General features: G+C 44.4%; 1 protein-coding gene across 2 annotated transcripts in view; it reads left to right on the top strand.

Moving 5' to 3' along the window:
- LONRF2 (LON peptidase N-terminal domain and ring finger 2) overlaps nucleotides 1-13,608 on the top strand; it is a 203,813-nt gene that overhangs the window by 36,852 nt on the left and 153,353 nt on the right. For both annotated transcript variants that reach the window (XM_078658018.1, XM_078658017.1), the window contains exon 2: nucleotides 4,525-4,643. In XM_078658018.1, the coding sequence (XP_078514144.1) occupies nucleotides 4,525-4,643 (119 nt within the window). The remainder of the gene's footprint in view (nucleotides 1-4,524; nucleotides 4,644-13,608) is intronic.

Raw genomic sequence — 13,608 nt, 5'->3', positions numbered from 1 at the left:
GTAGAATTGTGTTTAAACCTTTGCTTACACAACTACCCCTGGAACAAGTTACCAAACCCTTAATATAGAGAGTTAAAAATGTTACAGTGGGAACAACAAATTGGGCACTTATATATTATTTGTCTGAAACAAATCCAGTCTTCACTTGAGTCACTTACACATGTAATTGACATTGTGTGGAGAAAACCCTGTTTTTTGTTGTCTCGTTCCTGTAGTTCCTTTGGCTGACCTAAGAGATGTAGGAAGTTCTATGGGAGGCTTTTCCCCCAATGGAGGTGATTAAAGATTGGAACAGAGTCCATGTTTGGCCATTTGTATCAGTGATGTAGACTGTTGGCTTACTTCTGGCATACTACCCGAACAAACCGAGCTCTGTAGATACTTTGAGACATAGTGTTGTAGGAGAAGCAAGAACCATTTTTAGGAGCTGAATATTGCACCACTATATAATGTTGTCTGCATTGCTGGGTATACTACACAGTTCCCACAGTTAAACATCTCATTTTAGTTAATATCTTCAGTGAGTGAAGCCGAAGAAAGTTCCACTTTAAAATGGGTATCTCACAACCCAGTGTCTGCCCTAGTCTTTGTCTGCTCACAACGCAAACAGTGCCAAAATACACAAGTGAAATGTCGACTCGCTCTTTCTGCGTGCTGCCCAATTACCTTTTGACCACTAAATGAGAAGCCCTAAAAAGAGAACCCCTCTGGGAACCTGTGGCCATTTCCTTTAAAGGCTGGACTTTTGATTCCATACCTGATTTTCTTGCTGATTTCTTATTCTAGAAAAGATCCCTTTCTGGGATCCTATGAGATTCCTGTACCCTCTGATTGTCTGGAGTATGTTCCTACCTCCATCCCATTGCCAGTTGCAGGCCCCGAGGATTTTCTGAAAACACTCTGAGAACCCCAAGCACTCTTCTACTGCTTTAACCATGCCATCAAAAGGTAAAATAACATAGCCTTTTGTACATTATAGCCTGTGTAAACTTTAAGATAGGGTTTGTCCTCAAACAGTGAAGTTAAATTCTCACGGTTGGATCTGCTGAAAGTCACATTAAGATGACATCCCAAAGGGTTGCTTCCACTTCATGCCAATCTTAGGATGTGATATGCAAATAAAAGGAGTTTTCATCATCTTCTGCTTTTCAGTGCACAGTTCCAACCTATATCGGTTTAGTTTGTATGCAGTGCATGTGGGAAATAAAGAATTGATTATGGTAGGAAGTGTGATGATTGAGAAAATGCGATGGATGTGTGAAGATTGAGTATGCTTTTCAGATACAAAATAATCCAAAATGCATAGTGATAGAAACACTTCGTAAGAGGTGCAAGGACTCGGCCAGTGGCATCACAGCGAAATAGAACTACTCCTTGGCTCTTACAAGATTGGATTTCATGTCTCCAACCAGTAGCTGAAGGAGACTCAACAAAACCGACCAATTGTTTTGAGGGAGCCGACCCACAGCCCACACTCGAGGTTCGCTTTGCCAGAGCTAAAATAGCTTGTCTCCTGATGTATGTCGTTCTAGTAGATGTTTATCAATCGGTAGACCAGTAGAAAATGTTTGTACTTGACATTAAAATGATAGATTTTGCTATTAGGAATTAGATAATTTTTAATGTAGGCTGCTAGCTATAACAACTTTCTGAATTCCAGTACTGTTGTTTTTGCACACTTCGGGGGCAGTAGCAAGTCGCCCAGTCGCTTGCTCCACACTTCTTTGCCCCCCCGTCTCTACTTTAGAGATTATGAAAGTGCTGAACTCGCTGACAAGAGAGAAGAACCATTTATTTATAATGCTCAAGCATTCTCAGTATTCCCTGGTCCAACCATCAATGCACATCCAAATTAAATCCTTCTTGCTATGAACTGGTCGCTAGTTTTCTGAATATGGTGTGATGTAGGGGGCGTGGCATTACACACCTACCTGGAGCCAGGCTGAGAGCACTAGACCAACAGTTCTTAACCTGTGGTCCGGGACCCCAAATGCCTACTCAGGCGAGTCTGTGACTGCTTAGAAAATTAAATAATTGCAGATTATTAAAGTATATATAAAGAACACGCAAAAATTGGGGTGGGGCAGAGGAATACCTTGTCATATTCTCTAAGGTTAATTACATTGTATCAGAGTATTCCATAGCATATCATCGAAAACCACCTTATTTTAATCCTTAAAAATGTGGCCATAAGAATCACAAGTGCAGGTGAGCTGAAAGCAGGTTTGGGAGAGGATTGAACAGTGGTTTCCAATCCGACAGGTGACCGTATATGCCGTGGTGTCTTGGGTATACAACTCTGGACGCTTCCGGGTTGTGACTGGTATATTATTGGAAGAATAATATAGCAAGAATAATATAGCCTGGCTAGCTACAAGAACAGCGCTTTGTTGCCAGCTCAAGTTTTATTCTCAGCTTAGAAGAAGGGGCAATGACGTTGCAGGTCAGCAGAGGAAACCCTGCAAAGAGTCTTTGGTCCTGGTGGAGATAAACCCTGGCAGTGTTTGGTGACTCTAATGCTTCTGTAACATCTCCGTGCTTAAAAGGGGATCTGTTACCGGTGTCAACTGTTGTAATTATTCTTGAGATTATATAATGGGAACTGCTACCTGGCTTACCCACCTCAGTGGATACATCTGTGACCACTGCAACAACTATTGTACCCTTGTGGTTGTTCTTGTACGGCACCTTAAGTGAATAGTAGGTGAAGGAAACAAGATAGCGATTTCTTAGTGATGCTCAGATAAGCAGGCAGTTTCTAAATTTGCTCTCCATGTATAAATTACTGTAGCTATTGATCCGGTAGGGATTCAAACTTGTGCACATTTTTCATTGAATGCTCCAAGAGTACATCAGTCGCAGAGCTTTCATTGCCTTAAGTACAGATTGTAAACCCACCTTTTAAGTCATGAGAGACTACAACTTCAAGCAATTGAAGAGAAAGTCTCAGAGCCCCAAAGTACTGGATCTCATCAACCAATACACAGTCCACGACCTTGTTCTTATTCTTTGCTGTTAACCTATTGTTACTGTCATCTAAAACTTGGCTACTATGGTATTATTTGTCACTGTCTGGTGACAGTACCATTATTGCATCTGGATCCAACAAAACTGCAAGCAATTTACAAATGTTAGAGGCTTTCCAATAACATCAGCCAACTTCAAAGCCGGGTAACCGGGTTGGAGTCTCGGCAGGGTCGCTCAACATCCAATGATTCTGGACAAATCACGAAATGTTCCTGGACCTAACGAAAGGCGTTTTTAATATACGTCAAAATAAAATAATGCAGCATTATTCAGTTGCTAATTGAGATATTTGAAGTTGATTTCCTTTTTTATAAACAGTATAGGTTTTGTCATTCTTAATGTCTTCACCAAGATTGTTTGGGTTATTTGTGTGTTGACATCTAAGCTGCTCATGTTTTTTCCATTGTAACATTTGAGGTAATGAGCAATGCACAATTTGTTTCGTCAGAAAGGAAGGAGATACTGCCAAATAGGATTCATTCTTCGCTCTCAATATGAGAGTTGTCCCCTTCCCAAGAATTAAGGTCAAGGTGGTGCTATCTAGGTGACTACATTTCATGATTGTATTTTTTCAGGAGATGCTCACTAATGGTGGGAAATTCTGAAGCTCGTTTACTCGGACTCCCTCTTGGACATCTGAGAAGTCCTTTGCTTTTCTCTTGTGCTGGGCCTCTGTGAGCCTGGTTTGGTGGTTGATTTTGAAAAAAACTAAACCTCACTTTAAATTAAGGGGCATGGCATTGGAGTGTGATTCCTCTTTTAAATTAGCCCTGCAAACCGTTCAGAGTCAGGTGTAGAACATAGAGGCAACATAAGCCCTAATGGAAATATGAGCAAAGAGTGCCAGTGAGCCTTCCCCAGCTCCTTGCTTTCTCATGCCTTCTCTCTTCCTCTTAAACACCTCCATGCTTTTCGCCTCACGTCTGGTGGCCCAGCGCTAACAAACTCATGCAGAGCTCGCTGCGGGGTTCAAGAGACTCTGGTGTTTTAGACCTGGGAGTCTGGAGTGGGCTCTCAGACTGGAGATGCTGGTTGCGTGTATTGTACCACTTTATAGTTACTATCAACCCCAAAGGAACATTTAATTTGCAATTAAGGCTTTCCCCTCTCTCCTAGATAGCAATACAATAACATGCTAACACATTTGGACAACATATTCCTTCAACATGCAAAAGGCAGTGGAAAAACATATACGTTTTCCAAATCCCTGTATCTGTAAGAAGTCACTCAATTTGTTTGCATATCAGAAAAGAAAAGGAACTGGAAAGGGCAGTAATTAATAATCTAGTTTGTCCATTGTTGAAGTCAGGTGGGTTGGAGATTAGACTTCCTCCAGGTGTTCATGAGAATTGAAGTCTACCACTAAATAAAAATCATGCTTCCAGTTTATGCTTGATTAATGTAAGATAATTGATAGTCTAAGTATTCTGCAGATGAATATGCCTGGTCTTGGTTTGAATTTGCTGGTAAACCTCTTTATTTTTATTCCACCTCTAGACCCTTCGGATTACCATTTGCTGTTGCAACGAGGAGAGGTGTACTCCGTGTTAAAAAACTACGAGCAAGCACTCTGTGATGCAGAAGTAGTCTGTCAAAACAAGGCCCTCTGGACAAAGGTACCCCAAATATGCCTTCTGTTATGTAAAATGTAACTTTTGTTTTCGTATACCACATGCTACTACAGGACTGCTTCTTGGGAAAGCTGTAACTAACCATTTTTGCTTCTGTCGTTGCTTTACCTAACTTGATGTTATCCCTTGTTTTGACATAAGAATGCTGAGACTGAGTCAACCCTGTGGGTATTGGAACCTGTGATCTGCTGAACGGGCTAAGTTCTGAGAAGAAATCTCACTGAATAGTCATAAGAGTTACAAACAGAACAGTGACGTTACTAAAGCGCCAAAAAGAAAAGTGTTCCCTGCAACTGGATTTGTTCAGAAAGACAGTGCTTGGGAATAGCAAGTAAAAGACCTCTACCAGAGAAAGATTTGGGCAGCTGTTAGGTTGTAGTTGTGTGAATATTAAAGTAATTAGTAGAGCTAGACTTGACACTTTTTAAAAGCATGGTCCTAAAGTGCAGCAGTGTTTCTGTAGAAGTACTTTAGTATATGCACAAAGATAACGGGTCTAGATTGAAACTTGTGTTTTTTTCTATTCAATTCTCACCTATTAAAGGGCATCTCTTAATTGTAATAGCATGTTTTTAGATGCTTAAGGCAGCTATGCCTTCTGAATGGTGACCTCGGCCTGTCTACAAAAATAGACAGCGGAAGGGTAATGGTACAGAGTGCATGTGAGGTGTACTGTGATATCAGAGAGCTGAGGTGAATGGACTTCTATTTGGCTGTTATGAAAATTGTTTGAGGACAGGCTGATATGCTCCATCTGGACTGCCATAAACCTGTTAATGCCTGACCGATATTTGCTTTTTGTTTTTGCTGGCTGCTGCTGGCATCACATGTCTTAATACTTAGTATCGCCTTCAACAACCCTTACTAAATGGATTAAAGGCAGGAAACGGTCAGGATGGCCTGAGAGTAGGTCAAATTTCCTTTAACGTCTCCTCTCAAGCAGTTCGTAGTCTTGCAGGGTTGTGTGCTTTTTCATCAACCCCCAACAGCTTGTACCTTTAGAAAGATTACAGAAAAACAATCATTTAACCCCTTCGACGCTAATGACAAGGTCAGCTCGCCATGGGCGTTACCTGCGCTGCGCTGCGCGCATGACGAGCTGACCTTGTCATGTAACGAGGGTTTTTACATATCGCAGCGCACAGCGGGAAAACCCGCTAGCGCGCAAGCGGTTAAAACGTGGCCCAACATCTGGATGTTGCATATAATTACCTGTTTCTCTACGCTGCATGACATACCTCTTTAAGAGCTGCTCTCCCAGTGGATTCTTGGTTATAGTATACAAGGACAGTTCTCTGGGATTTTATACAGTGACTATTGGGTAGGGTTTGTGGTGGGTGCAGTTGTTTCGCCCTGATATCTTATGGCCTTTGTCACTATTGCTTGCCAATTGAATAACCAATTACTTTTCTGTACATTTTAACACTACATTGCTGGGACGAGAATTTGAGGCTTCCACGAGGACGTAACTGGTGTTTTGAACTCTAATTCAGCTCAACTCCATAATCACACAAAACCAGGTCCTAGTTTTGTCAGAACTATCCCTTGTTTTAAGAGCAGGCCTTTGTTTTAACTGTCCTAATTTATCATCTTGAAAATAAGTAACTCTGAGTAAAAGAGAATCTTAGAACTGTAAGGTGTAGAAAAATTATTTAAATTATTCATTAATACTGGCATCCTGTCTCTGTCAATGGGTCCTGTGCCCCATTTTGTCTGGAGTCTGCAATGGGCTGATACAGATTCCCACAAAGTAGGAAGGTATGGGATGGGTTAGGATTATACAGATATGCCATATTTGCAGTCTTGCAATGTCTCCTGCTAGACTGTGATCCACTTCCAGATGTTCCTAGTTTTGTGTGGGCCCCAAGGTCCACAAGGTCCTCCTTCCTCAGGCGAAGGTGACTTCTTCAGGACACCATCCATGCAAGCTTCAGCACACACTCTGAGCAGTATGCCCACACCAAAAACAGAAACATTATAGAGGGAAAACATTTAAGGTGATAGTGGAAGGCAGGGCCATTGGCCTACTGGGGAAATTTAATAGAGAGGAAAATGGTATGTTCGAGGCATGCTCAATTCATATCTGTGCATAGATCGCCTCCTAGTGTTTGGTCCGGATGATTGCACCTTGTTGTCCTGGAAGAGTCTTCGAAGTATCACGAGATAGGTGACTCCTCCCCTGGACTATAGTGCGCATGGGCATCTTCTCCATCTTCAGATTGTTTTTTCCGCCATTGGGTTCAGATGTTAATCCTATACTCCAACTTCAGAATCGAAACTAAACTTTTCTAGAGGCCAAAAGGCCTTCGACTTCGACGGTATTGTTCTCGCTCGGTACTGCTTGACTCGATCAAGCTTTCCATCTCGACTCGGTCGTCGACCCGAGCCGTTGGGCCTTTTCGACGCCACGTGAGCCTGCTGTCGATGGAAAGGAGCCCGTTCAAAAGGTGCCCACAATGCCACTCCAAGTTCCCGCATACTGACAGACACACAGTATGCAACAAGTGCCTATCACCAGACCACAAGGAAGAAACCTGCCCAGCCTGTGCCCAATTCCGTTTGAAGAAAACCATCCGGACTCGACGGGACGCTAGGCAAGAGATGCAGCGACAGGCACCGGAACCAGACAACATCTTCGAGGATGAACAGGAACTTCCAGAAGGGGAAGATTCGGATCTAGAGATCGTCACCGTCGAGGACCACTCGGACTCCGATGACGAAATCCCACCGGGGCAAACCGCGAGTACATTGCCCCCGACACCAATTACCCCGTTACAGATGGCTCCGATCGAGGCATTGCCTGAAGGCCTTAGCCAAGATCCAAAACATCATTCAGCAGCCCCGCCGTCTGGCTCGGCTCCGCAAACTAAGATTAAGCCTTCAGACCCCCCAGGTCCAAGTAACGTTATCCCAAAGAAGGTTCCCAAAAAGGTCGTCGACCCGAAGGGCGTCGAACCGAAGAAAGCCGTACAGCCTAAGGGCGTCGACCCGAAGAAGGCCGTCGAGCCAAAAAGCGCAGAACCAAAGAAGGCCGTCAAGCCAAAGAAGGCCGTCGAGCCCAAGAAGGCAGCCGAACCAAAGGGCGCCGACCCGAAGAAGGCCGTCGACCCAAAGAAGGCCGCTGCGCCAAAAGTCGTCGAACCGAAGAAGGTCGCCGACACAGAGGGCGTCGTACCGAAGCCTGTGGTCCAGCCGAAGAAGGTTATCGAGCCAAACAAAGGCACCGACCCAAAGACAAGTGCTCCTAAAAAACTGGTTGATCCGAAAAAAATTGTCGACTCGACAAAAGACAGTCAACCTAAAAAACCTGTCGAGCAAAGAAAGCGCATCGAACCTAAAGATCCGGTCGATCCGCAATCAGTCGTCGACCCGGACAAACAAACCGGGCAGAGGAAGAGCAATAAGGCACCGAAAGTCGTCGAACCAAAAAAGGTTGTCGACCCAAAGGCAACGGTCGATCCAAAAAACACTGAGCCAAAAAAGTCAAAGACACAGCCACGGACAGTGGAAGAAGAACTCTTCCATCCAGAGCCATCAGAGGATCAGGCAAAAATATATATCAACCCTGAGACTGGTAAAGTCACAATCCTACACAGGAAAAAGAGGCCATTGGACGTGGACTCTCATTCCCCCATTCCTCTTAAGAAAAAGGACTTTGGGACTTCTCCTCTAGACCCTTCATTCCTTTCTATCCCACTATGCCTACTACGCCTTTTGCTCCTTGCTCTCCTACGCAATCTGGGGACAATGAGGGCGACACAGGGGAAGATCCTCAATATGATTTTAACTATCCAGAGGATCCTAACCCTCAAAATGTACCATGGGTAGAGCCGACTGATCCATATGACACGCATCCCATCCCTGACACCTCCTCATACCCAACAAAGCCGTCACCTACTGACGACACCATTGTCTTCAACCAGCTAATAGATAGGGCAGCGCAGTACCACAACGTAGACATGCACAATGAACCTATAGAAGAAGACTTTTTATTTGACACGTTCCCTACTTCCGAGAAAAATGTCGGAACACTTCCTATGTTGAAAGGGGTGCTAAAACACGCGCCAGATATATTTAAAGATACAGTCAGGGCACGTGTAATCAATCCCAGGATTGAAAAGAAATATAGAGCGGCCCCTACAGACCCAACTTATATCAGAGGTCAGTTGCCATTAGATTCACTAGTGGTGGCTAATGCACACAAACGGGCCAACTCACAGACAACAGGAGAAGCTCCACCTCCTGATAAGGAGTCCAAAATACTGGAGGCCTTGGGTAAAAGAGTAGCATCACAGGCCTCCAATTCATGGAGAATTGCAAATACACAAGCTCTACTAGCTCGTTACGACAGAGCACACTATGACCAGCTTGAAAGTTTGATGCAACACCTGCCTGAGCCTTTCAAAGCACAAGCTAACGACCTCATACAGGAGGGGAAATTTATTACAAACGCCTCCATTAAATGTGCGCTTGACGCAGCTGACACTGCAGCCAGGTCCATTAACACTAGCGTCTTATTACGAAGACACACATGGCTACGCATTTCTGGCTTTAAGAACGAGGTGCAATCCACCATTCTTAACCAACCAGTCAATCAAGACTTTCTTTTCGGCCCTGCAGTCGACACCATTTTAGACCAAATGAAAAAGGATACAGAAACCGCAAAATCAATGGGTGCATTGCAGTTTCAACAACACAGAGGTTCCTTTCGACGCTCCTCATACAGAGCAGCTACACAAGGCAATACTTCACAAACCTTATCTACATACAAAAGCAACACCCAAGGTTCCTTTAACAAGAACTCCAACAGAGGAGGTTATAGGGGCAACAATAATAAGGGAAGAGGACGTGGAGGCAATAATACCAGAGCCTCCACTGCCACAAAACAGTGACTTCTTCACACTACCTCCAGACCATCTAACACCGGTCGGAGGCAGGATTCAACAATTCCTACCTGTCTGGAAATCAATTACCACAGACAGGTGGGTGAGACAAATTATCCAGTATGGTTATTGCCTAGAACTCACTTCTACTCCACCAAACATACCACCCAGACACCGCCCTATGTCCAAAGAACACATCACCCTGCTACAACAAGAGGTGAAATGCATGCTGGAAAAGGGGGCCATAGAGCCAGTCCCTTTTCAACACCAAGGGACAGTAGTATACTCACTATACTTCCTTATTCCCAAGAAGGACGGTTCACTCAGACCAATATTGGACCTCAGACCCCTAAATCAATATATACTGTCGGAGCACTTCCATATGATCACACTACAGCAAGTGCTCCCGCTGCTCCAGCAAGGAGACTTCCTAGCAACATTGGACCTCAAGGATGCGTATTTTCACATACCCATCCATCCAGCTCACAGAAAATATCTCAGGTTCACAATAGAAGGTCAACACTACCAATTCAAGGTTCTCCCCTTCGGGGTATCCACGGCTCCAAGAGTGTTTACAAAATGCTTAGCGACAGTAGCTGCACATCTCAGGAGGCAACACATCCACGTGTTCCCATACCTAGACGATTGGCTAATACAAGCAAAATCGTACGAACAGTGTGCAAGAGACACTTCTCAAACACTTCAGCTGCTACACAGCCTAGGTTTTTCGGTAAACTACCCAAAATCGCATCTACAACCATCCCAAACACAGCAATATCTGGGAGCTACTATAGATACCTCAGTGGCAAAGGCATATCCAAACTCAGCGAGGATAGCCAGCATGCAGATGCTCATTCGCAAATTTCTGCCACAACACTCTTTGCCAGCTCGAGTCTTCATACAGCTCATAGGCATGATGACCTCCTGCATATTCATTGTCCCCCATGCCCGACTTCAAATGCGTCCATTGCAAGAATGCCTAGCACGGCAGTGGAACCAAGCTCAAGGGCAAATAAAAGACCTAGTGTTGGTAGACAGTCGCGCTTACAACTCTCTGCAGTGGTGGAACCCACAAAACCTTTCCAAGGGGCGACTGTTCCAAGAGCCGGTTCCACAAGTAGTACTAACAGCGGACGCATCACTGACCCTTTGGGGAGCCCACCTACTTCAATACACAGTACAAGGGCTCTGGACAATCAAACAAAAGAAACTGCATATCAACCAACTAGAGCTGCTAGCAATATTCCTAGCTCTAAAAGCATTCCAAAAATACCTGTACAGCAAGACTGTGTTGATCCGGACGAACAACATGACAGCCATGTACTATATCCAGAAACAGGGATGAACGCACTCCCCACAGCTGTCCCACTTGGCACCGAGCATATGGAAGTGGGCAATTCCAAAAGACATCTTTCTCCTGGCAGAACACCTCCCAGGGAAAGACAATCAAATAGCGGATCTGCTCAGCAGACACAGCCAACAACTACAGGAATGGGAAATTCACCCCCAAGTTCTCCAGCCATTCTTCGAACAGTGGGGGCACCCAGAGATAGACCTGTTTGCCACAAACAAAAACTCAAAATGCCGGTACTTTGCCACCAGGTTCCCACATCCGTTGTCACGGGGCAATGCGATATGGATGAACTGGTCAGGCAAATTTGCGTAAGCTTTTCCCCCAGCACCACTGATTCCGCTGGTGGCACGCAAACTGCGGCAACAGTCACTCACACTGATCCTAGATGCTCCCACATGGGCGAGACCGCCATGGTACACAACGTTCCTGGAGCTTTCAGTAGTTCCTCATCAAAGGCTGCGCCTCGCACCCCATCTTCTAACTCAGAACCATGGAGAAATCAGACACCCAGATCCCAATCAGATGAACCTAGCGATCTGGCTCCTGAAATCTTAGAATTTTGATACCTTAACTTGCCTCCAGACTGCATGAATATCATTAAGGAGGCAAGACGACCAACTACTAGAGCATGTTATGCAGCTAAATGGAAAAGATTTGTTATTTACTGCAACAATAACCACATCAACCCATTAGATGCTTTCATTCAGAACATTTTATGTTACCTACTGCATCTTCAAAGATGCAACCTAGCATACTCTTCAAGAAGACTACACCTTGCTGCTATGGCAGCATACCTTCAAAACAGGCAACACCTTTCACTGTTTAAAGTACCAGCAATCAAGGCTTTTATGGAGGGTCTTAAAAGGGTAATTCCTCCGAGGCACCCACCTTCACCAGTCTGGAACCTTAATATAGTACTTACCAGACTTATGGGACCTCCTTTCGAACCTCTACACTCATGCGAATTGCAATTTCTAACATGGAAGGTGGCATTCTTGATTGCCATTACCTCACTCAGGCGAGTTAGCGAGCTACAAGCACTAACAATTCAAGAACCCTTCATGCAAATACATGCTAACAGAGTAGTTCTTAGAACAAACCTTAAGTTTATGCCAAAGGTCGTATGCACTTTCCATATTAATTAATCAACAGAACTGCCAATGTTCTTCCAAAATCCACAGTCAGTAGCGGAAAGAGCCCTACACACACTGGATGTAAAGAGCGCTCTGCTTTATTATGTGGACAGAACGAAATCATTTAGAAAAACAAAGCAAATATTTATTGCTTTTTCACCACAACATAAAGGGAATCCCATATCAAAGTCAGGAATAGCCAGATGGATAGTTAAATGCATTCAAATATGTTATCAAAAGGCCAAACGCACTTTTTAACTGTACCCCCAAGAGCACACTACATGAAAAATGGGGGCATCCATGGCTTTCCTAGGAAATATTCCTCTTGAAGACATATGTAGAGCAGCCACATGGACTACCATCAGTGCTTAATTTGTAAAAAATGAAGTGCAGGTGCTCAAATGTTTGGGGGGAGGACACACCTACTTCCCTGGCCCCACCCACTTCCTTTATTGGCCCCACCCACTTCCTTTATTGGCCCCACCCACATCCACAAGTCTAACACATCAGAGCCACCACCTCACTTCTCGAGTTCCACAAGAAACTGAAGACCTGGCTCCTCACATAAGCACCTCAGGGACGAAGAAACACAAAGCAAGACAGAAAGGTTAGATCAGGATAGGTTCCAACAGGTAACAGCACGGAGATATGTATGTACTTTTGTGCATACACCAGATATCCTTGCTCTCAATGTAGTCCCTTAACACTTTAAACACACTTTTACCCAGTTGTACCCTGTAGCACAAGGGAGATATTTTATCCAAATGAACATTTATCACATGGAAGGAACCACCATTCACACAAGACATTTTTAAAACACTGTACTTGGCTGCTTAACACACTATCACAATGTAGAATCATGTTAAACCAAGGAACTTACTTTACCGCTCAGACATCTGCCACACGTCAGTCTCTTTACCACATGTACGAAACTGAATCCTTCCACTGGGAACTTTACCACACTGGCATTTGTCAGCTTTTCCCACATATGTGTCTTACCACAAGACCTTTACCAGAAATGTAAATGTAAATGTACAGGAATTTATATAGCGCAAATCACCGAGCGGTTTCCAAGCGCTTGCTTAGGGAACCCGTCCTGGTATTCCCCTGTGAGATAACCCCGGCCGGGTATCCGCAAGGTGAAAGCCAGGCATCCCGCCGCGTGGGGCCGTTGTGGAGATTAAGCAAGCTATTGCCCAGAGTCTGAACCCGTGAATCGAGTAGGCACCGGAGCGAGAATTGTCGAGTCCATGGGCATTTTAGGACTCAAGACCCCGCCGAGCCGGGAATTGAACCCTGGTCCCGGGCTGACCTCTGCTTCCAGGTCTGCCTCCTCTAACCAGTGAGCCACACTTCTCCGAAGAATTTCACCAGAAGAATTTAATCGCACAGTCCTTGGCCCTGTGGGACTTTGATCATACACACCATGTAACATTCATAAAGCTTCTTTTAGATAGAAACAAGACCGCATATATTCGAAACAGGAAATGGTTATAGAGATTTTTACAATACTTTTAGTCAGCTGCTGTACTACAATATTGAAAACACACTTCACTATCCCAGACTGTTTGATGAAAACA

The sequence above is a fragment of the Lissotriton helveticus genome, chromosome 8 (assembly GCF_964261635.1).
Source record: "Lissotriton helveticus chromosome 8, aLisHel1.1, whole genome shotgun sequence".
In the NCBI taxonomy this organism is placed as follows: Eukaryota; Metazoa; Chordata; class Amphibia; order Caudata; family Salamandridae; genus Lissotriton; species Lissotriton helveticus.
This window is presented reverse-complemented; position numbering and strand designations above follow the sequence as displayed.